The following is a 25,349-nucleotide window of genomic DNA, read 5'->3' on the forward strand; positions in this document are numbered from 1 at the left end:
GTAAGTATTGATGACTCCTGATTTGTGCTGTGAGTTCCATATGTATTTATAGATATGAACTATATGTATGTAGTTCTGAACACCTACAGGTATCTGTAGAAAAAGAATTTTTTTTTAATAATCTTAAGTTGTGGATAGCCCATGCAGAAGAGTGTTACTGTTAAGGTACTAATCATCATTTGGGGGTGTAGATAGAGATTAAAATCAGCTTTAGTCTAGAAGAATATTTAGTTCAGGCTTGGTGTCTTCAGAGATTATATATGTTACTCAGAGGCTGGTGCGGCTTTGGGGGCAATACCTGTTTTCTCCACAAATCATGTGTGTCTTCTGCAAGCTCATTTGTAGTTTATATGTGTGTTTGCTATGCAGAATCTTAGAAAAACTGCCCTTGAACAGAGAAAAGTTGACTGTTTTACATGGCTTTGACAACTGTGTAATTGCGGGGTTTTTGGTTTTGCATTTTAGGAAATAAAATAATGCTAATGAAGCAACCATTTCCCTGAAGTTTGAGTTTTCACACTCACTGCCATAATGGGTAAGTCTTCTGTGCAACTTACATAAAAACTTATTACAATTCCTGGGAAATGTGCTTTGGCTGTTTGACACAATGTACCGTCTATATATGAAAGGCAGTGTTCAGCAGCTTCACTAGTACTGAAAATATTCCTTTTGAGGCTTTGTGGGTTTTTGTTTGGTTGGTTGGTTTTGGTTTTGTGTTTTGGTTTTTTTTGTTGTTGTTGGTTGGAATTTTTTCCTTTCCTTGTAATGTAATACTTTTCCCTCATTACGTGATAACTTACAGATTCAAGTTTAGGAAATTGGGATTCATGGTATTAGGGTACTGAGCAATACTTACTGTGCTCTAACTGGTAATGCATGTTAGGGAGAATCAAACTCAAAACACAAAATCTACATGTAAGAGTTTTATATTATTGCCTTGTGTCATTACAGTGCAAAGCCACTTATGTGCAGATGGTTGGACTTGTTCTAGTTATGTGACACATTTGTATTACTTTAAATTGTATGTCAATTTTTCAAGGTGTTTGTTTTTAGTGAATTGACCATGTATTTGTTGACCATGTTGTTATTGTAATAATTTCTCAGTTCTCCCTCTCCAAAAAATCCCAGCAAACCAACCAACCACGCCACAAACATTTTTGTATTGCTTTTGTTTATCTTTTTCTAACCTTATGCTTAATAATCAAGTTGCTCAGTCTAGGAATGCAGCACTCTTCAGATTTCTGATATTCTCTGACATTTTGTGTGAGAAAGATGATTGTTTTTTGATTTTTTTTACTAAATGTTTTTATGATTATTTTACTAAATATTGGATATTTTGTACCTTTAGATGCTTTGCCACAGTACCTTGGGTTTTTTGTATAAAATATGCAATCTAGTAACCACTGGAAATTCCAACCAACTGCCAAAGCATTACTTTATTTTTTGTATTGCTGAGCAATGTTCAACTATTTTAATTGTGGCAAATTTTGAAGTGTGTTTTAGTGTGAGAAATTAATAACTGAGCTGCAAGAACACCTTTAGTTCTGCTATTAAATATTGCTGGTAAAACTTGCTTTTACAGATTTGCATATCTTAGTAGAGTTGTGAATAATGGCAGCCTGAGTGATGATCAAAGTTACTCATTTTCAGACCAGCCTTCTGTTTTATATGGAAGCTATTAAATTAGAACACAAAATTCCCACAATTTCATTATATGATAAATTTATTTGGTTAAATTTTAGTAGAATGTGAAGAAATTCTCATTGTTGCTGAATACGTGGGATGCTTACTTGCTGCTTTAAATGCTGAATTTTTCTCAGGTCCATGTTTGAGAAATATGGTTCTTTGTCAATCACAGCGTTTAGCAATGAGTTCTTCAACAAGCATATCCCTTGTGAAGGAGCATGAAGATACACAGTGAACACCTCTGGAGTTAAATTCTGTTATCCAGTGTTCTAGATACGTGCTGAGTGTACTACTATTGCTGTGGCAAGGAATTAATAAAAAATATTAGAAATAAATTTCTCTTAATGATGGATGTACAGGCTTTTCAGCTCCTAAGTCCTTTTCAGCTTTCCTGTCTAAAGGAGCATCCCAGTTCTAGGGCAAATCTTGTCTATTATTACATCAGGACATCACAGCTGCAGCAGATTGCAGGATTTAGGATTTTTTGTCAGCTTGAAACCGAAGTTACGTAGCATTGAACCCCTAAATTGTCCCCTGGGTTCAGTGCTTCTGATTCTCCTCGTGAATTCTTCCTTTAAACCCCAAAAGTCCTCTGTATTTTCAGTCCTGGAAAAGTTCTGTGGTGGGGTTTTTTTTGGTTTGTTTATTGGTTTTTTGTTGCGGTGGGGTTTTTGTTTTGAATTTTTATAATGCTCTGTGGGCTGTTGAGGTGTTTGTGTGGGAGTTTGTTACCTCTCATGGGCATGATCATACCCGTTCAGGACAGAGGAGAAATAGTCCAGAAGAACTTGCTTTTTATTCTTTATTTTATGGAAAGGAGTGGGAAATACTATCTCTGGTAAACATCTCATCTATGGATATTGTTTGTATCAAAGCAGACAAGGTTTCCCCTGCATCCCCTTTCTCTTATTAATATTGCCTGCAGTTGAGTAAAGTTCAATCTTTGTTATGACTTCAGTTTTTTTAAACCTGTTATTGAATTTGGGTTACTGATTAAGCTGTTTATTTCCTTAAGCACTGTTAATGATAAATAAAAATGTTTACAATGTGGTAATGATTTTTTTTTTTAATTTAGGAATTATGTATTGAAGTGTAATGCAGACTTTTAGATTTTTGAGTAATGCCTGTCTAACTGTGAAATGAGACAGTAAATGCTCTTCAAAAGTGACAGTCTTTTACACCTGGCTTTTTCTCTGAGCAGATGAGCAGCAAGCTTTGAATTCAATCATGCAGGATCTGGCTGTGCTTCATAAGGCCAGTCGTCCTGTATTGCCCCAGCAAGAAGCAGGAAAACCAAAGTCATCTTCACCTAAAAAACAGGTAATCTTCAATATCCTCACTAATGTACTGAACATGGAATGTCCTGCTGTGACTTCTGTAATTATTTTTCTTGCCAGACCAGTGAGCATACCAGAATGAGCTATTAGTCTCCCACGTGTACTGCCATTTTCTTTGTTCATATTCTTACATAGCAGCCAAATGAAATGGTGGCATTTCAGAGCAGATCATGAATAAATGAATTGAAGATTATAGAGGTATTTACACCATATGTAAAGTGATTTTATATTTGTTGTTATTATTATATTGGAACTATGCTATTTAAAATACCAAGTAATAATTTTATAGGTTTAGTAGATTGCCCAATTGTCACCTATATCACACCAAAGAATGTCAGTACAGCAGCAGAAATATGCTTAAATTCTTTTACTGCATCTTTGGCCTCAATTTCTTGTTCATGTGCAGGAAATAAGAGTTCTTTCCAGCTGCATTTTTTTTCCGTAGGTACTGAACACAAAGAGAAAAGTAGTAAATACTTAGTTGATAGGTTTGCACTACTATATGGAGAGATTAAGAGAGGATGTAGACTTCTACCCAAATTGAGTTAACTGTATGTTTATTTGATTTGATCCTTAATTTATGGTTCAATAAACTTCAGTTTGTACTTATTTTAACCTTATAAAAATCAAAATATCCAGATATATTTGGCTCTTAAACTGTCAAAATCGAATGTCTATGTAATTTTCATTCTGTGCTTTAAAAGTTCTGAGAGTTCAGTGTGTGACACAGTGGTACTTTCCTACTGTCATGAAACTCACATCTGAACTGTGACTTTAGACATTGTGGTAACGTGCACGTATTATCCAAAATGATTTGAGTATAATCCATGTTTAGAAAGTTATGAAAAACGTTTATCACAGTTTCAATTTGTGGATTTTGAAAATAATAATTTGAAGCTCAATTCTTTTGGAAGATGAAACACTGTTACTTAGATAAACTTTGGGGTTGAATGCTTTATGTGGGTTTTTCTGTTTTGAATGTGCATGTAGTTTTTCCTGCAATAGTTGCTAATACCATTTGATTCTTAAAATTACGATTTTGCAAAGCAGTGTTATTTCCATGTAACTGCAAATATATACAGAGATGGTTATTAGGAAATGTATTGCATGACTTCTGGCTTAATTACAAGCGTGGGTTTCTATGGTAATGCTTATGAAACAAGATACGTTTCTTAGGCCTGGAACACTCAGCTGCAAAGCGTACTTACAAATATGTGATTGATAGCTAAATCTATCTGCCTATTCAGGATAGAGAATTCTTTGATAACCAGTTCCACATTAAATTTGTAGTCATAAATATGTTATAATATTAACTTGTGTTGATAGAAAATAATATGTTTATTTACAGAGGCATTCATTGTACTTCAGAGTAAGTTTTTGTGTTTTAACAATTCAGGTTATTTTAAAGAATTTTTGTTTTTTAACTCTATAAGCCTCTTTCATGTACCTCAGCAGAAGTAGCTTGTTAAAATACTTGATATATTGAAAAGGACAGAAAATGACTGGAATTTAGTTCTAGTGTAGGAGTATTGAATGGGAGTTCATGAGCTTCATCAAAAGAGGTAATAACAAACTTATAGTGGTTCCTTTATCTCTTTTCTTACAGAACGATGTTAGAGTCAAATTTGAACATCGAGGTGAAAAAAGGTAAGGAAAAATAGTCTTCTCTCCTTGTTTATAGAATTTTGTTGTGTTCCTGTCATAAAGTTTCCAATTAACAGTTTGAAATGTTTCACATCTCTAAGGTGTTTTTTGTGTTTGAACTTAAATTTAATTTTTATATGAACACAATTTAAAGAGCATTAACACTTTAAAATGTGGGTTTTAAGTATGCATAAACACCTAAATATCATACTATAACTATGTCCAATGCACTATCCTTCATTTGGTTACCCTTCAGATAGATGTTTGTAGCCTTGAATAATTACTTAAATCATTAGACTTCAAGTTTGAATAGACCAGAAAATAAATTTTTATCCTTCATTGTGTGTGTAATAAATGTGTGATAATGTAATAATACCCGGAGGAAGAGGTTAGATTGTACTTCAGGGATGCCAGTCTGACAACTGTAAGAGGATAGTTATTAGACTCAGATTTTTTTTCATTTAATCAGTTAAAATTTATTTAGATTTTGTTTATGGGAGGTGGATGATGCACCTGCCGGAAGTATACAAACATCTGTCTCTATATAATCTCTTCTCTGGTGGCTGCTCTGTAAAAAGCTTTTACAGATTTTGATGTGTAATTCCATGCAGAACTGGTGTGTTGACAGTTCATTTTGCCTGTCACTTTCTGAAGGTGTCAAATTTCATTCTACCTATTGAGAAATTATTACAGAATAAGATCTTTGAAAATACTTACAGAAAAGGGAAGTAATATTCTGGGCATGCCACTTCTCAAGAGAAATAGTAAATTCTTTAAGCAAAATTAGCTTCAATGAAACCTATACTAGTTCTAGGCAGTCTTTAGTGTGATGTGCAACAGTTGAGTTGTATCCACGCTGGTTATAGTATGTGCCCTCTTCACATGCAGCAGTAAAAAAGTGATCCCTAGGTATCAACATTCTTCAGCTTCTTCCTATCACCTCTCTGAACATCACATGTAAAAGTGCATCAGTAATGTTTGAGTTTTCTAAGTAATTTGGAGGGAATAAGTCTTTTTGAAAGTTTTGAGAATTGAGGTGTCATCTACCTAACAATTTGTTGTGAAGTAAGAAGAAGCATGCTGTTAAAACAGAGAACTGTTTATTTGCTGCCAGTCTGCACAGACGGTGCATTTTGCAGTTCATCACGTTTTCACAGTGGACTAAGTTAACCAGTTCAATATTAATACAGGCATAAAGTAAGTGCTTGGAAAGATACTTTTCCCAGGTTTTTATGCTCATGGGCCTAGCTCTGTTATGAACTGTCCCAAGTGACTTCAGCCTACTTGTCCAGGGGTACTGGGCAGCCTAGGCTCATTGCTCAGCATGAGTTATAATACTTCTGTTTCCCTGAGCATGTAGCTCTAATGATCAAGTAAAGAAATCATGCAGGAAAAAAAAGTTACACAATGGCTTTCTCACTAGTTTTTAAAAAGGGAAGTGGGAAAGAGAAGTGATTCCAGACTTGCTTTCAGTGGTGAATATGGCACTTTGTTCCAAGGAGCATGTAGTGTGATGGGTATAGTTGCAGGCTTGCTGCCCAAATCGTTAGCTACAGTGAGAACTGGTGTTAGATGATTTTTTGGGGTGTTGATTTGTTTGGTTTTTTAGGGTATTTTTTAAAAGAATTTTAAAAATAATTTTTAATTAGAAGAGGCCTGGTTTCTAGCCTCATTTCAGTGAGAGAAATTGTCCCCCAAACCACTATACTACTGTCTGAACTACTGATGAAAGGGACAAGTACCCTTTGTAACTTTTCTACTTCCCAGAATTTGAGTGTTTTCTTTTTTGAATGTGAATTGAATGTACCTTACTAGCCTAGTCACTATTAAAAGTTCTTTTTTCTTTAATGGTGTCGTATCTCAAAACATAAAATGGTTTTCTACAGTAAAAGGTTAGTTATTGGCAGCTTGGGCTAGTTGGTTTGATGGGACATTGAGTTAAAATCTAAGCTGTTGACCTACAACTGCACGATTCTTACAGGAGCACATTTGAAGCACAGTTAGTGATGGACTGGGCAGTTTGAGTGTGTAGTTCATTATGGTAAACATGGTGGCATTTAGTTACCTTCCTCAGGTAAGATAGTCTTTCAGATTTCCAAAAAATGTGGACTGCAGGAGTAATTCCTTTCTGATGCCTATGCTTGTCATTGTCCTGTGGTACTCCATTGTCTTAGTTTTCTAAAGTGGAAAAATGTAGAAGTTTCTAAGAACTTCCCTCTGAAATGGAGGCTTGCAAAGCATTAAACAAGTAAAATACTTGCAATGAAATCTAATTCTGTATCTTACTATCCCTTTTAGATTTTTCACTGCTTTTCTTCTTTGAAAGTCTCAAAATATTGAGCACGGGGAATAAAGTATAGCCTCTTATGGTCTTTCTAGTAATAAATTTAGTTCTGAGATAGTTCTTAAGTAATGAGTTGCCAGATTTTCAGAGGAATGGACAGAAATTATTTATAACTTAAATTGTGTTTCAGGATCCTGCAATTACCAAGGCCTGTTAAACTTGAAGATCTTGCAGCCAAAGCTAAAGTTGCTTTTGGACAGACTATGGATTTACATTACAGCAATAATGAGGTAATATTCTGTGTCCTCTAAGTTCCTGCCTTTGACATTGATAATTTTAAGGCTGAAATTTGCTCTTTTAAGAAGTCAGAACCACTTCTGTGACCAAACTTACTCCTGTCACAAACCCCCAGATTTCTAATGTGTGTATGTGTGTTTTCTCAAACATATGAGTCTTGTCCGAATTAGGATAGGCAGGAAATGCATAAAATGTTTCATGAGTAGTTTTATATTATAATGATACCTCCAACTTGTTGAGGAATGGATAAATTGTCTTCCTGATTTGCCACAGTCCTGTTTTGTGACCTTGGAAAATTCTTTACCTCTTTAAGCTTTGTCATGTTTATATATTTGAAAGAGCATTTGTCCTTTCTTGTAGATAATTTTCTTTGAGGACTAATCTTGTTAGGTAATTGCTAGAATGCTGCATTTAGATGATGTGTAGATTGGAGAACTAGTCTTAACTGTTGTTCTTCTAAAGTGTCTGGTTCCCAAAGATTTCTTGGTAACAGGGCCAGCACTGTCAAGCCACTTATGCCTGATCAACATTACTTCTGGCTTTCCTTTAGAGGTAGGGATGGAAATATTAATAGCAAACTTATTTACAGATGCGGGATCCATTCTTAGGGTTTACATCTCGTTTTTGCCTTGAGTCAGCAAAGTGTGCGTAGGCTTATTTATCTGCTTGGTTAAGCACAACGTAACTGCTGTATCCACTCTGCATCTTTGCAGAAGAAAATGCCAGTGATTGCTGTTTGTTGGTTACTCACTACATTACCAGGCACTTCTGTGAAACCGATCCTCAAAATGAAGAATTCCAGCAGAAGGTTTTTGGAGGTTAGGAAGGTCAGGTGAAATGGCCCTTCATAATGCTTTAGCCTCAACTCCTTCCACTGGTATACTTTTTGGCATTTGAGTAGGTTTTCTGCTTCTTACCTTCTGCACTAGTTGGCAAATCATCCCATCACCTTTCAGATATGCAATGGTAATAATGTGTCACTAGTATTAAAAGTGCAATTTAACAAATAAGCATCCTCTTCATTTTATCAAGATCTTCCTCCCCAATCCCTTCTCTTTTTGTATAAAAGTACTGTATTGTATGAGTGGTGGTGTATTTAGGCATCATTGACTGAGTAGAATAGATTTAAAATAGTAGAATAGATTTATTCTACAAGTAGAATAGATTTAAAAATCTGTATTCTGTTTTTCCTTTGTTACAAGCAGAAGCTGTAACTTACACTCCTGAAACATGAGCCCAGTTTTAATTTTTGTAGAATTCAGATCTCAACTGCACAATAGTGGCATAGTTTTCTGTTCTAAAGATACGTGTATGCCAACTTAATTCTGGTTAATTAGATACAAGTAAGATTCTAGAGAGGACTAGAGTTGTTGTACATGGATCACATCTTCCTTAACAAATGCTGTTTTTGAGTGAAGTTCTGTTAGTGAGGCAAATTTAAACAAGTTTATTTGTAATATTCGAGATAGAAAAATCTGCTTTATACTCTGTGAAATAGGAATTCTGTTTATCTTACAGACTTGTGTTAATTTAGGCATTGACCCAATTTTCCCCTGCCCCTTCTTTTGTAGCTTGTAATTCCATTAACCACACAAGATGACCTGGACAAAGCTGTTGAGCTACTTGACCGTAGTGTACATATGAAGAGTCTCAAGATACTGCTTGTAATACATGGAAATACACAGGTATGAGTAGACCTGCTAAATGTCTTTTTCCTCACTTTTCATAATTAAGTATAATTTGTATCTTTTCTTAAAGATGGCATTTTCTCAATTGAATATCATCCTGATTGCTCCTTCATTTCACTTTAAGCATCCATTAGCATTTTCTACTGACTCAGTTTTAACTCTTTCCTAGATACTGTTCCTGTCTTTTTGTTTGCCTACCTTACAGTGGTAGAAAAGTGAGCCTATGTAGAATGGTACAAAAAAAGCATACAGAATTTAAGTAATGGCAGTTATTTGAAACTGCTCTTTAAGTCATGTGTGGGAAGTTCAATATTTGTTGTAGCAAAGACTAGTGGTCTACAGACTAAACGGTGAGTTTAGATTATCTAACAAATCTTGGCATTGACATTCATAGGATTTGTGTACTGGTGCATATTGAAAATGAATTATAAAGACTACAAATGAGCTACTAAAATAGAATTGTGATGTAAATTGACAAGCTGCTTTTTTGACTGCTTAAAAAATGGAATGTACTGCACAAAGCTGATAAAGTTTACAAAGTCTTTTCATTGTCAGGAATGTGAAGTAGTAACTGCAGGTTGTAATACTTATGCATTTCCAGTCACCCAGTGTAAATAACGTCGAACCCTTGCCCTCACTGGAAGATTTAGATAATACAGTGTTTGGTGTGACAGACAGGAAAAGGCGACTGTCTGTAATAGGTAAGCTGCCCATTTCAACAGCTTTAATTGTAAAAATGTATTTTGTAGTATTCTTTTCATGAAATCTCCACTCTTAACACAGACTGTCTCTTCTACTTACCAATGACTACTACAGAATTTTCACTTGGGGGAGTGGATTTTGAATATTAAGACAATAGTGTTTTAAATATATATAATACAGAAAATAATCAAAAAAAACCCCACAAATAAATAAGTGTATGTAGAGTTATTTCAGGGTAACCTAAAAAGATGATGTTAGTACTCCTCTTTATTTTCTGATACAGTAAAGAGCTACTGAAAAATCTGCTTATAGAGCAATATGTTTCCTTGCTCAGTTTAGGATCTCCATTTTTTTTTTACTGTGTGAGCATTTGGTTAAGATACTGATTATGGGATTGATATAACCTTTTTGCTTATTCATATTTTAAAGCTCGGTGATGTTAACTTCCAAATTCAGTTATGAGACTAGAGAGCTTAATGAATAATTTTCCAGACAATTTAATTATTATGCTTTTATTATGAATATATGTATTTATATTCTTACAGATTTAATATTCAACAAAGAAAAACAGAAATTCTCAAGAGTTGGAAAGCTGCATGGGTAGAAGGGTTTGGATTTGGATTTTGTTCAAAAGAAGGAATTTACCTATCTAGATGTGCGGGCAAATTATATTTTGGTTCCTGTATAATGAAAATTCTCTTTAATGTCATTGAGGCAACTCTGCCCCAATTTTTTTGTAATTTCTGGATTGCAGATCTTAAATGCTATACTTAAGTCTTGCATTGCACAGGCATTTGGGGAATTCCTAAAGCAAGAAGTGATCCAGGCAGGCTCAATGCCTGTGAAGCATTTGAATAAAGCCCTTGAATTCTGGGTTAGAAGAGAGACTCTGACTGGCCCTTTTCTTTCAAAAGGTTCTAATACTCGTGATAGGAGTTCCCCTCCCCCAGGATACATTCCAGATGAGCTGCATCAGGTGGCTCGAAATGGGTCCTTCACCAGTATCAACAGCGAGGGTGAATTCATTCCAGAAAGTATGGATCAGGTACGTCTGTGATTATTGAAATTAAAGTTTTTGTTAAGTTTATTTATGAAATACTGCTGTTCAAGATGGATATGGAATTATTAGAGTAGCAAAAAAAAATTGATGATAACGCTATTGGTAACATGAGGTTCAAATAATTGTGCTGCTTAGTCTTGCTGAACCTGGTTGGTTTTATGTCCTCTGTCTCTTCATTTTTTTAAATATGCTGTTACTAGGAGAACGATAATATTCTTAATTGCCACAATAGTTGAGTGATATAGTGATAAATACAAATAACAGGAGAGATGTCTACATTAGAAAGCACAAGCCCCTTTATTTTACAGAGAATGAAATGTAAGCAAGACCAGCTTTACAACTTTTCCAGGTAATTAAAAGGAGATTTTAAGAAAGAGTTTGAATCTGTCAGAATTATTTGGACTCAGTTGATACTTGACAGTTGGACTCAATGATCCTTGTGGATTCTTTCCAACTCAGAATATTCTGTGATTCTATGTGGTAGATACTGTGTTGGGGTAGAGGCAAGGGGTTGGCAGTAGGCCTGGCATAAATAAGCTCTGAAAGACTTCCCAAATTCACTCTTTGGTGTGTAAAGATCACAAATGTATGTTATTTTTTCTTCTAACTCACCTGCAGTAGTGTAAGATATCAGCACACTTAGCAAAAATAAAAATCCTACTTTCTGAGTATAAAAAATTTCCCTTCAAAACAGCAGGAAAGGAAGCAGGAATGTAACTGCTTACAGAATTGGCAATGGAAAAAGAGATGTTTCAAGGAGGAAAGAAAAATAATGCTGCATACACAAATCAGTTCAAGTTGTTGTTGACATTGGCGGTATATTTACAAATGGCAAGAGGCAATGGTATTTATGAGCTGACTAAATGAGAGACAGATGATAAAATAAAGGCAAAGGACAGTGCAATTTGTTGCACAATTTTAATGACTGAGCTGAGAATAGAGACTGAATCTCCTACTTTCCAGACCAGGGCTATTCATTATCATAGCCATGTGGTCAGATCCAGTCAGGGTCTGGATTCATTCCAGTGAAATAGTTACTTTTGGCCTGGGCAAAGTATTTCTGGTCACTGACTGGTCAGACAGACAGATGATCCCTTAAGCCTGGGATGTCCATTCACTCCTAGGTATTCCAGAAATATATAACCTGTCATGAATGCATTGCTGTGTGGGCTGTCAGCAGGTTTAAATTAATGGATTTTACTTCATAAGAAGCCAGGTTAGTTCAACCCAAGCAGCCTCAAGGGCCAGTTTGGGGTGGTGGGCTCACAAATTCTGTTTGCCCCTCTCTACATTGCCAACTCACCTTGACAGGTGTTGGCCATGCTGCCTTTGTCTTTCACAGCCTGCCCAACAAAGACAAGAGGGGAGTTTGGGAGTGGGGGTTTTACTTTGCTCTGCTGTTGATCTGCCTGAGCACAGCTATTTGTACTCTGACAGCAGATCCCACACTTTTTTGTAAGAGATCAGGGGTTGGATAAAACCCGTGGGCTGCCAGTTGGGCCATAGTGCATTGGGTTAGAGAGATAAATAATATAGTTCAGCATGAGACAAGAGGAATTAAAAATGCTGAACCTGTGGTAAATGTTGTCCTCCCCAATACAGAGTTCATTTAAGTGTTGGGATTTGCAGAGTGCAAACTCACTTTCTGGACACTATTTCTTTAATAAGTCCTTGATTGGTGTAGGGCAAAGTGTGTGCCCAGGACCTTTAAGATGCAGCACAGACCATAAAAATTGGAGGGGTAACTGCTTAATTTACAGCAAAAGACTGGTGTCCAATTCATAGAAAATAATAGATGTTTTACAATATACCAAAACAAACTTCATTTTAGGAAGGAGCTCATTTTAATGCAGCAGATGATCTTTCCAGTCTGTTTTTACCAGTTCTTATCTGATTTGGTTTTGTTTCTTATTAGCTGTTTTATAGCAAAACCCATAGCTATTTAGAAAAAAAAAAAAAAAGAAAAAGAAAAAACCCAAACCCTTGAATTTGTTGATCTTCCTCTGTTTGTTATTTATTAGATGCTGGATCCATTGTCTTTGAGCAGTCCTGAAAACTCTGGCTCAGGAAGCTGTCCCTCGCTTGACAGCCCGTTAGATGGGTAAAAATTATTTACATTAATTAATTATCTTTATTAGATTGCATAATGTCTCAGTTGTAAAATACAGCTCCTCTCGAGTGACAGTACTTCTTCCAGAAATTCCTTTGTAAGTTCTGGAATGTTTATAAAAACTTGTTGAAACTTAATTGCTTACTAATACATGGAAAATACTGTAGTGCTTTTTTTTTTTAATAATTTGTATTTAAACCACAAAAATTTAGATTTAAGATCCTAAAAAAATATACTAAAGGTTTTTACTAAATGTTGCCAGGTCTTTCATATGTGTGGTGTATATTCCCTGGCAGTGAGCCACTCCAGTAAATTTACAGTTCTTAGGCACTGCCATATGAAGTAGGCTTTCCTTTGCCAAAGCAGAGGGTACCCAACTCGAGGAGGGTAGAGTCATTTACAGGCCTCAACAGGCAATCCCATCCTTTCCTTTGCAATTACTGTCTGTTCCTCTCCCCTTGTTCCTGTTGCAAACTTTCGACTTCTTTTTCTTTGTTAAAGCCTACCAGTCAGCAAGAGGCAGTGTGTGCTCTGGGGGGTCTTTTTGGATTGACCTCTGAGGAGACTCCTGTGTTTTGAGGGGGTCACTGTCCACCAGCCAAGTCAAGTAGAACATATTCCTGTTTGGTTTATGGTGGTCAGGCAAATAACCTGGGGTTTAATGTGCAGATTTGCTCTTTGTTTGTTTCAAACTGTGAAAGAAATAAAACTGCTAAATAAATACTTTATTTAAATGGAAGAAAGGTGAAGAGTTGGAGGTCACTGCCTGTAGCAGTTAATCAGAGCTGTATTATTCAGTAGTACTATTTCGTTTGAGAATATGTGGTTTGAGGACACAAATAGATTTGGTCTAATAAATCCAATTTTGAATTTACTAAGTCTGCATTTCACAAGCAAGAAGACAACAGATGTGAAAGGTATTTTGTGGTTTCAGTGTGGTAGGTTATACGTACACAGTGTTTAATGTAGCTCCACAGAAAAGAAATTTTACCTAACTGCCAAATTTAGGATTTTTGTGGGGTAGGAGTGAGTGGAAGAAGGAGAAACAAAGCAAACTAAATGCAACTCATATTTCTTCTTCAAAACTTCTTTTGGTTGTTTTTATTTACTTAATTTGTCACCTCTACTTAGTTTGTTTTCCTTTTTTTTTTTTTTCCCATTTAAATATTTCCTACAAAGATGTAGGTTTTGTGTCTCCATTTAGCTTCTGTTACCCATTAGAGAAATTGTTACCAGAAAAAGGAGGACACTGTTTTGGTATGTTTATGGAAATAAACTGTTATCGATTGCTCTGACTGGCAATCCCATCCATTCCTTTTGGTGGCTGGGAGTTACATACCAACTGTAGGTAAGAAACAATGTGATCATGTAAGAACCAAAAAATTCTTCATCATTCTATAACTCAATAAAATCACTCTCTTAATCCTATGACTTTCTTGGAGAGAAGGGGAAATGTTTTTCCTCATTAAATGGTTCTACATTTCTTTAGTTAAATTTCCTCAAGAGTTTTTGTAGTCTGTATAACCGATTTGCCAGTCTGTAAACCTTTGTGTTTAGCCATAAAGGTGTTAAACATAACAGTGTTCCTTTGTGGCTGTACTTGTGATAATTCATGTTTTTACTAATATCATTGCTAATTAACAGTCTGTTGCTTTCTTACCGACATTAAGCTCAATAAGCAAGCTTTTCCATTGTTACTGATCCTCGGTTGTTACAGTTACCTACTAGTATTGAGTTTCAGAGTTCCACCTTTGTAAACTGGTGCAGCAGCCTGTATAGCAGTGGCTTTTCATCAGTAAGAGGACAATAAGCTTAAGTCTAGATTAACAGTAGTTTTTAGATTCTGTGTGTTTTTACACTTTCAGGGACAACTATCCCAAGTCTCGGATGCCAAGAGCACAGAGCTATCCAGATAACCATCAGGAATTCTCAGGTAGGCAAAAATCACTGGAGACACACTAGCTTCCCAGAAAACTGCTCCTCTTGCAAATAATAGGACTTAGAAGGGATGTTCACGTTGGGGAAGTATTGTATTACACAAACAATATGGTAAAAGAGAGCAAAACAACACCAAATGCACACAGTGAAAGATAGCATGGAAATACAAGAAATTTCACATTTCTTCTGGATTCTTGTGTGTGACACCACTTCTAGTGGGTGTATAATATAATGTGGTGTATAATATATGGTGTATAACATAATATAGTATATATATCTGCCTCTAAAAAGAACAAACGTTGCAATGCATAAAGGCATGCAACACTTAGTTAAATTGGGCTGTGATATCTGTCTCTAAGTTGGTGTGTAACTGTGGTTAATTTATTTCATTTGGAGGTGGTGTGGTTTAACCCCAGTAGGCAGCTAAGCCCCACACAGCTGCTCATTCACTCCCCCATGTGATATCAGGGAGAGAATCCAAGGGGAAAAGTAAGAAAACTCGTGAGTTAAAATAAGGGCACTTTAATACTACAGCAAAAGCTGCATACACAAGCAAAACAAGACCATGAATTCATTCACCACTTCCCATCAGCAGGGAGGTGTTCAGCCATTTCCAGGAAAGCAGGGCTTCATCATTCCTAGTGGTTACTGGGAAGACAAACACCATCACTATGTATGTCCTTCCTTCTTTCATCTGTCTCCCAGCTTTTGTTGCAGAGCAAAACCTCAGATAGTATGGGATATCCCTTGAGTCAGTTGGGGCCAGCTGTCCCAGGTGTGTTCCTTCCCAGCTTCTTGTGCCTCCCAGCCCATTCCACCAGCTGGCAGGCCACGTGTGAAGCAAAAAAGCTCCTTGATTCTGTGTAAATGTGCTTCAGCAATAACTAAAATATGTTATGAACAGTGTTTTGGCCACAGATCCAAAATATAGCACCATAAGAGCCACTATGAAGAAAATTAACTCTATCCCAGCCAAAACCAGCACATGGAGCCTTTGTTTTCTTCTATGTGAAATAAGAATCACTTTGAAGTGCTCACAACTTTTGTAATTGAAAGCACTGCAAAGTTAAAGGATAGAGAGCTGTGTGCTGTGCCTATAAATTAATCTCACCATGAATGCTTTTTTTCATACAATACTCTGGGCTCGAATCCAAGTTGTTGTGCAGGGTTCAGGCTGTGAAGTGCACGGGGTAACCTTGAAAGTGCTCTGAAATGTCTTTTCACAGTCGTGTTTCACCACAAAAATTTGCTGTTGAACAATAATTAGTTTCCAGTAAATCAAAAGGGTTTTATGTTTCTTCAGTCTATTAGAAATATTGAGGCTTTTGTTTTGATTTTGAAGGTTTATCCAGATAAATATGTGATGGTGAGTTTTTCTTTTTAGAATTTGAGAATGTTTAACAGATTGCACCACTTTTAAATAAAAATGAAAATACAACTGTGTGTAAGAAACATTTAGGTGGCAGAGATAAGTACCAAGAGTTGGAAATGTCCAAAATGACTTGGCCTTTTGTATAATCCTAATCTAGTTTATTTGCGTTCATTACAGTTACTTTTCTAATAAGATCATCTTGCAATATTTTTTATGGGGTCTTGTTGGGGTTTTTCCCCATAGCATATTCTGGCATGTTTACAGTGGGATAGACAGCAGTCATTAATTCCATATTCAATATTTATTATCATGATTTGATGTGTAGCAGAAGCAGAAAAAATGTCCATCTGGCCTAGTCTTTCCTCCTGCCACAACCAGTACTGAGCTTCTGCAGAAGGGTGTGTAGTGTTCCTCTCTCCAGGATATATTCCTAGTCACATGTTGCTCCAGGGTTCTGTAAATGCAAGATGTTCTTCTTTGATTTGATAGGTTTGCTTTCCTTCCACAGATTTTTCTTGTCCCAATTTCAATTTATGTTAACTTTCTCAGCATCAGCTGTAGGTTGCAACAGAAAGTTGTGCAATTTATTGTGTTTTATGAAGTATGTGCTTTGTGACTTTTTTTAAGACTTTTTGTTTTCTGTTACTGTTTTTCCAGTGGATTTTTTTGGATTGATTTTTTATGGACCTCTTTGCTCCCTGAGCTCTTGCTTTTCTAGTATATAGGAGCCTACATTGCTTATGGAGAAGCAGTTTTGGATCTTCGATCATCTCAGTACTTCTGAATATTTTCCAGTTTTACTAAATTCTGTGAAATGGAGTAGACCAGATTTTTGTTCAGTGTATCTTACAGCACTTCATTTTCTTCTCAGCTAATACAAAGAGTACAGGTGCTGCTTTTTTGGAAGTCTGTATCACAAACCTTTACAGAAGTCTACACTGAATTTCATCTGCAATATCCAGTCACATAGACTCTTAAGGGCCTTCTCTAATTATTCTGTTGGTTTTATTTCTCAAAGTGATTTTGTCACTTCACTGTTCCTTGTTCTCTGCACAGAATTCATGGATAATTAAACTGCATGAGTTTTGAGCCCAGTTTCCTGTGGACTGTTGACTGTTTCCTCTCTTCTTATCTTCTAACCAATTATTTATGCTTGAGGGACTTTTTCCCTTATCTTATACTTTTCCTCCTCAATAACTTTTGAAAGAGGATCTCTTGAATGTGTTTTAGTAATTCAAGCTGTGTTGACTCATTCACCAGTTCTTTGTATTTATACAACTTTAAATTATATTCTTTGGAATAGTTTCTTCTCTAGAAAGTATTTTTAAAACTGGAGTAATCAGGCATACTTTAGTCCTCCAACATTCTTTTAAGCATGAGGTTACAAACCACTTGAGCTGTTGAATTCTTGATCCTTTGGGACTTTTGATTGAAGTCCTTTCAGTTCTTGTGAGTTGTGTGATTTTGTTTTATAAATCTCTTTTTGCTCTGATGCTTCAACCCTTCATATCCTCTGATATGTTTACCCATTTTAAGTTTGTATTACCAAAGTGATTAATTTAACATGCTTTTGTCATATTTTAAATTTTGAAATGAATCCTTTTATTTTCTAGTAGAGTATGATATCCCAATATTTGAGAAATTTGGAAAGGGGGGGACTTATCCCAGAAGATATCATATTTCATATCATCAACAAGACTACAGTGATGGTAAGTATGAACACTGCAACAGTTTTAATTATCTGTTTTTCTCATCTGAAAATGTGGAATAACATTGTAAGATCTTAATGAAATTAAATGAAAATATTGAAGAAATTGAAAGCTTAAATTCTTTCCCCAAACACATTTGCTAAACTTCTAATGATTGATAGAGCCTCTGAGCAGTTTTATCTCTGGTAAAGTTATGGATTACAGAATTCCTGACTCATGTGCAGAACTGAGCAGTGTTTGCTATCTTTGGCCACATACAAGTCATTCAGTATAGGTTTTTGACCTTTATGACCCTTTTCTAGCTAAAGTAGGTACATTAGTTTGTAATGTCTTGTTTTGCTTTAAGAAGTCCCAAGTATGGTGGAGGTCCTGTTAACAGTTTCTTAGATTAAAAGAGTAAATACCATTTAAGAGCAGTGATGTAAACTGAGAATTAGCTGATGAAATAAATTGTTGGAATGCAAGGCAGCACCTGCTAATGTGTCCACAAAACTTGTTTGGACAGTAATACCATTGATATAAATTTAACGTGTTAAATTTCTAAAGGAAGTGGAGAGGAGCAGCTGAAGGATTTTCATACTTCAGGGTGTGTCACGCGCTAATTGAGACGTATTAAGAAAAAATGTCTCCCAGATAGCTTCACTTGCAGTGTGGAATGAGCACAGCAATAAATGGAATTACATTACAGGAATCACAGAAATATCAAACTGAGGCATTGCAAAGTCCAGTCCCTTGCTCTAAGGCAAGATTTAAAGAGGCAAAGATCTGTCACACTGACTTTCAAGTAAACACTAAGTTGACTTCAACAGAAAACACACTCTCTTCATGTTTCCAACTTCCAAGATAGCTTATCTTATAACTTAACTTTCTCTGTCTCCCAAAACGTTTTCCTGCCAATGAAAATACTAACTAGTTCCTCTATTTTAACACAGTGAAGAATTGTTCATTGCCCTTATATATCACTACATCACACACATACCTGTTTTCTCACCTTAATTTTCTTCTCCTACCTGAGCTGAGGTTTTTCTCATGGTCCCTTATGTATAATATGGGATAAAAGCAGAACTTGGTATGTAGCAGTCACATTAATATATTGCAGAATGACCCTACTTTCTGGTCACCATTCTGACTGCTCTTCAGTCGTTGGTTACATTTCCTATTTCATTTTCTTCGTGATTTCAGTCCAGCCAATTGCTTTACACTTTGTAGTTTCTGCATTAGATTTCTCTTTAAGTACAATATATATACTGTACTTCCTTACTGAATTTCATTTTGCTGGTTTTTGAATCATCTCTAACTTCCAATACCACTGTGAATTTTAATTTTTATCTTTAAATGGACTTTGGTCCACACTTAACATGATGTCATCTGCAATATTTCAGTGTGTTAAGTTCCATCATATGTACATCATGAGTTAAAATAGTGTATGGAAGTAGACTGAAGATAAACTGCTGGAGATGTCCACTTAAATTATCTTTCCATTTGATGAGAAATCATTGATAACTTCCCTGAATCTGTCTTGAGCATCATTTGCATAGTAAGCTGGTCTGCAACACTTCACGAGTTGGCTTGTGAGAATGTCCCATTGAAATGGGAAAATTGGATTAGCTACATAAGGCAAACCAATTATGACTGGTTTATCACATTTTTATCTTCTCAATGGTGAACAAAACTGCTTGCATATCTTTCTTGGAATTTAAATCGTCCAGACTAGTATATAATCTGAGTCTACTATTTCAAAGATATTTTATCTGCTTTCTTTAGTCCTCTGGGAACACCTCCTTCAGCGTAATACCTAATGAATCAGAGACTCCTTCAGTTACTGCTGAGTTCTGTAGAATGAAACTTAATCAAGAGATGCTATCCTAAAAATACTTGTGTTATCTAAGTAGATTAACATAAATTGTATTAATCATCTGGTTGTAATCAAATTAACATGTTGAAGATTGGTGCTCTGGATTTTTATTCAGATGCCATAGCCATCCCCAAATTTTGCATTGCTTGTGTTTTGATTTCTAAAATACTTTTGTGATTTTCCTGTTGATTCCATTTGGCAGTCTCTGCATTCAATTCTTTCTAGTTTACAGAAGGAAGAGGCTGGTTTGGGCGCTACAGGATTGTAAATGTGTATTTTGTTCTCCTAAAAATCAGAAATTTGGTATTTGCACATTAATAGAGCAATAAAAGCAGAGGCAGGACATTTTCTCTTCTCATCTTACAGGTCGCCATGTTTTTCAGCATGTTTATTATATTTCAGAGCAGTTCCAGAATCTGGTCCCAATTTTCATCTCTTAAACATAAGTTTTTGATCCTGTGTAGTCCTTATATACATCTGTGATGCATGTTTGTTTTCTTCTAGGTGGAGAGTTAAACCAGTTAAATTTCATGATGATTGTGTCCTGTCCTCCTCTGTGGCAGGTTCTAAAGAGATGATGTAGAATTCATAAAGTATTTGCATGCACACATTGCATTGCAGTATCTTTTTGTACTGTAACATTTGTCTCCTGTGTATATCGTTGAAGGTCGTAAAACTTTTCCAAGAGCCAGGAGGACTCAGGGGAACAGCTTCCGATCACCAGTTAGTTTCAGCCCCACTGATCACTCACTGAGCACCAGCAGTGGGAGCAGTGTCTTCACGCCAGAGTACGAAGATAACCGAATGAGGAGGAGGGGCAGTGACATAGACAATCCTACCTTGTCAGTCATGGACATCAGCCCACCCAGCCGCTGTAAGTGCTGGCATTTTGTGAACCCCGCTATAAAACTCTTACTTTTCAAGTATATCGTGTGAAAACCTATCGTGTGTCATCCAAACACGTGCCATTAAATAACATGGTTTTATTTCTCTAACAGGCAAAGGTCAAGACTGTGCTCATCAGTATTTTCATTGCTTACTTTGCCAACCTTCATGCAGACTTTCAATTGGAATTTACATCTGTGATAATAAAACCTTGGAAGAGTGATTTCTTAGACTATTTAAGACCTGAGAAGGGTTTTTTAGGTTGCAGAGACTATTTATTTTTGCAGATGTTAGTCATGTTTTCAGTTAAATGTACATTTTTAGTGGTACTGCTTCATACTTGTGGTAGAAATTCAGGAGTAAATATCCTTTGTGATGACTTCAGTAGTTCATACCTTGTAATTGTGCCTCGATTTTTTAAAAAGAAAGTTGTTTAACATGCTTTTTCTGTTTTTCAGATTAGCTATTGCTAGTTGTTTTAAGTATGTTTAGTTCTGACACAACTTATTTTGTAAATAAATTTTAAGCAGCTCATGTTTTCCATCTTACATGGAGTCTTATTGATCTTTGTAGTTTATATGGTGAGGTTTAGGACACAAGGTCTCTGTTGTTGAAAAAGTAGCCTTTTAAAAAATTATTTTCTGTGTATTCCAGTTTTTCTCGATCAGCTGAATAACAAGCTCATTTGAAAACCAAAACATACTTATATTTTCAGCACCACGAGCTCCAACTAACTGGAGACTTGGTAAACTGCTGGGTCAAGGTGCGTTTGGCAGAGTATATCTGTGTTACGATGCTGATACTGGAAGAGAACTGGCTGTTAAACAAGTTCAGTTTGATCCCGACAGTCCGGAAACCAGCAAGGTAAGTGATGGCAAAGAGAGACCTTGGAAAAGGCTTCTGCTGAAGTGGTGTGTTCTAGACCAGACTCACATTCCTTTCCTTGAACAGGATGAACGTGTTTTGAACATATTTTAAACTGTGTTCTGTTAGGAAACCATGTCCTTGATAGGAATTCCGTTTTATTAATTACTATAGAAAATTAGCCTGCTTACCTGATTTTAGTATTACATCACATTTTGCAATTTTCAGACAGATCCTTATGCAGTGAAGATGCATAATTTGATTTGGTGCAGTCTCAGTCTCTAGAATTAAACTAACTATTATGAAGTGTGCTCTAAAATAGATAATTAGTTATACTAACAGGAATTGGAAGAAGTTACATTTATAAGCAGAAAAAGCTGTACTAGTATATGTGTTCCTGGAAACAAATTCCTAAAAACAAATTGGTTTTGGCTATGAAGACAGTTTGAGATTCTTACCTGTCTTTTCATCTCTTTTGGGGGTATTTCTGTGTTTGGGGATTTTGTTTGTTTGTTTTGTTTCTTTTGAACTTTGTGCATCAAGACTAGCTGCTGTTACACACTGTGTTTCTCCCTAAAGAGCACAAGTTTCCATGTTAGTTTATTCTCTCTCTAAAATTAAACTTGTCCATCTTTAAATGCTGGATGCTGAAGGAGATAAACAATTTAAAAGTAGCATCAATCCACTATTTCTTCTTTTCCCAAACCATACTTGCTGCTTTTTACAGGATGGGAAGAGAATTATTACTTTCTCTACATTATGACTGCGTTCTGCACTGTGTGGAGCAAGGCCGGGGAAACAATGGGTGTAAGCATGTTTGCAGAACTGAGTGGCTGCCAGTTATAGTTGCTGCGTTTAGTGGTGTAGGATCAAAGAAAAAGTCAAGAATCATTTGTGCTGTAGATTCCTAGTGTAGTTGTTGCTACTTCTTTAAAATGTGTAACAAAGCAACTTGTTATGTTTTGCAAATGTTAAAATATGGTAGTATCTCTCCTGAAGCAACAGTTTGGTGAGCTCACTTGTCATAGCCTTTTGTAGTACTATGTGCCTATGTGTGTAAAAAAATTATTTTCTTTCTAGTCTAAGAAGTGTAAGGGTGTGCATAATAGGCTATGACAGATAAAAATTCAGGTTTTGATGAAAAACTGCTCGGTGAAATCTGGAATCTCGTCAAGTTTGACTTTGTGGGTTGGTATTTTTCCAGCATCTAATTTTACAGTCCATTTCAAAATATCTTACTTCCTGTTTGCAAAATTTGTAGTATTTTGGAGGGCTCCAGAGAAGGCACCAGCTGTTAGTGTTTTCCTTTGTTGTATTTCCTTATTACACTATCAAGTGGTAATCAAAGGTATTTTTAAAGTATCGTCTACAATTCTGGAGAAGTTAAGAATTAATGCTATTTATTCCACCACAAAGATTAAAACTGGGGGGGGGGGGGGGGGGGGGTTCTGTGTTTTGTTAGTTGTTTTTTTGCCCAAGTGGAAGCTTATTACATGTTGCATAATGATCACTGACCTCATGCACATAATGGTATCTGCTGTGCTCTGAAACAAACATATCTTCAAGAGAAGATAAACAATGAAAAAAACAGCAAAAACATCTCAAAGATAATGCATTGAAAAGACATAGTTTTGGTTGTTTTTAATTACCTCAATTTAACATTGATATTTTCTTGTTATAAAATGCAAAAAACTTTAACTGTAGGAGTATTTTGTTACTTAGTTTACATAACACTTCAGTATGTACACACTGCTCTGCTTGAAAAAATTCAGATCCAAAATCTTGGTTTTGCTACATCAAGCATGGTAAATCTGTCCCGTTTTGCCCTTTCAGGAAGTAAATGCACTTGAGTGTGAGATTCAGTTGCTGAAAAATCTGCTCCATGAAAGAATTGTTCAGTATTATGGCTTCTTGAGAGATCCACCTGAAAGGACACTCTCAATATTCATGGAGTACATGCCTGGGGTAAGCAAGAGAGCTCATCCACTTCAGCCATCGATTGTGTGCAGTGTGAGGCGCACCCAAGCATTCAGCTTTGCATAAGTGCACACAGAGGTTTAGAACTGTCCTAGTTAAAAACACTGAAGATGGGTACTGACAGGTGCTTGCAGCCTCCTGTCTTCTCCATTGCTTGCTTGGGTTTTCAGAATTACAGTGGTTCATACAAAAGCTCTTTGTGTTTGGTTCTGGCCAAAGTGGTGCCTGGCAATGTCTTTGAAAAGATAATATTATCATTGGTAAACTCTTAAATCTCCCTGAATTTTATTGTTTTGTTTTGCCACGCTTCAAGTATTTCTGGAAAACAAAAAGTAGCTGGAAATGGGAATGAGAATAAGTGCATACAGAAAATAGTCTTGGTGCTTGCTTCTTGTGTGGCACCTAGTGTATGCTGAACTGCTGTTCTTCTGCTTTGTTAGGAAATATTATAAGGTCAGAAAACTGTAAATGTTCATTTTCTTACCAAGTGGGGTCAGCAGAGCTAAATAAAATGTGCTCCTATAAAAACAGTATTTCTGAACAGTTACAGCAGTCTACTTACTGTGAGATTCCAGAGGGGGAAAGCAGTGCCTGGGCATTGTTTTCTTGGTGTGGTAGGTTTTTTTGTTTGCTTCTTCATTTTTTTGAGTTCTGGGCCTTGTTTCATTGGACGACTTCAACTTCTCTGAGATTTGGAGGGCAGTGTGACAGAAGTAATCTTAGCAGTTTGTAACTCCACGTGACAAAGACAGGTTATACAGAAATAGTTGCAAAAAACCCAAGAAGTTTTGATTTAATCTTATTTTAAGCTAAGATTTGCTTATCTCTTATTTTTTACCCAAAGCACCACCCTACAGGACATGGTGGTTTTTTCTTGACAATGTTTTTTTCTGAGTATAAGCTAACACAAAGGGTGTGTGTTATGTCCATCCCTGAGTATCATCTCTTACCCATCAAAACGTTTCAGAGTGCTGTTCTCTTTCTGTACATTGGACTGGAACTATGCTGCTGCTTGTGAGTTTTAAGGTTAAATCAAGAAGAATTGTTATTTTAAATGTCCACATTTCAGGCATAAATATAATTGAATTTCAGTTGAATTCTAGAAGTGTTAGTGCTTTATACTTCTGTATCATAGGGTTCCATCAAAGATCAACTGAAATCGTATGGAGCTCTCACAGAGAATGTGACTCGTAAATACACACGGCAGATTTTGGAAGGAGTTCACTATTTGCACAGTAATATGATTGTCCATCGAGATATCAAAGGTAATGATAGTTCTGTGCACACTTCAGTGCTCTTTATTACTGATCCTTTTCCAGTCTTACGTGAAGCACTAAAATGCAATTAAGTTTGAAATACCAAAATACTGTCTTGAAAATCAATGTGATTCCTTTCCATCTTTCAGTCTGGTCAGTGTTGTAACCTGGGGAGGGAAAAATAAGCAACTTTGGGATGTTCTAGCAGAGTTCTGGCAATGTTTCTTTAGTCTCCATCTGGATGAATTCCTCAATCAGGATGAATTCCTTCCTTTACAAGGAGTGACCAGCAGAGGTGACTTGCCTGATCAGACTTCTTCCATTTTACTGCTAGGAAGCCAGGTGAAACATTTACTTTTTGCAGATAAGGTACAGGTGACTTGCAAGTGTTGCATTAGCGAGATGTGAATATGCAGGAGGATGGTGATGTGCAGAATAGCTGTGTTGAACACAATGCTGTTGTATTCCCTAATATTTTTTACCATTTTTCTGTTGCTTTGTATCAACAATGTTTTGTTCCAAAGCTGGCTGAGATATCACAGTCCATTTGTGCATCTTGTGCAGGTAACGGTTTTGAACAAATCTGTAACACAGTTTGAGGTTTTGCTTTAAAATAGCACGGAGACATTTTCAGTTGTGTGGAAACTCCTTTCCCATTTCTTTTCATGTCCCATGTATGGCATAT

At 36.1% G+C, this 25,349-nt stretch overlaps 1 protein-coding gene across 2 annotated transcripts in view; it reads left to right on the forward strand.

Annotated features, from left to right (window-relative positions):
• MAP3K2 (mitogen-activated protein kinase kinase kinase 2) overlaps positions 1-25,349 on the forward strand; it is a 49,131-nt gene that overhangs the window by 15,468 nt on the left and 8,314 nt on the right. The window contains exons 2-15 of one of the 2 annotated variants that reach the window (XM_066190199.1): positions 466-535; positions 2,888-3,006; positions 4,630-4,670; positions 7,142-7,241; positions 8,820-8,933; positions 9,538-9,637; positions 10,553-10,683; positions 12,720-12,799; positions 14,674-14,741; positions 17,732-17,827; positions 20,350-20,556; positions 21,283-21,431; positions 23,265-23,396; positions 24,544-24,673. In XM_066190199.1, coding sequence (XP_066046296.1) covers positions 532-535; positions 2,888-3,006; positions 4,630-4,670; positions 7,142-7,241; positions 8,820-8,933; positions 9,538-9,637; positions 10,553-10,683; positions 12,720-12,799; positions 14,674-14,741; positions 17,732-17,827; positions 20,350-20,556; positions 21,283-21,431; positions 23,265-23,396; positions 24,544-24,673 — 1,471 coding nt within the window. In that variant the 5' untranslated portion in view covers positions 466-531. The remainder of the gene's footprint in view (positions 1-465; positions 536-2,887; positions 3,007-4,629; positions 4,671-7,141; positions 7,242-8,819; positions 8,934-9,537; positions 9,638-10,552; positions 10,684-12,719; positions 12,800-14,673; positions 14,742-17,731; positions 17,828-20,349; positions 20,557-21,282; positions 21,432-23,264; positions 23,397-24,543; positions 24,674-25,349) is intronic. The other variant, XM_066190200.1, reaches the window with a different exon arrangement.

The sequence above is a fragment of the Chamaea fasciata genome, unplaced genomic scaffold, assembly GCF_029207755.1.
Source record: "Chamaea fasciata isolate MVZ Bird 193981 ecotype frontalis unplaced genomic scaffold, bChaFas1.0.hap1 SCAF_8, whole genome shotgun sequence".
Classification (NCBI taxonomy): Eukaryota; Metazoa; Chordata; class Aves; order Passeriformes; family Sylviidae; genus Chamaea; species Chamaea fasciata.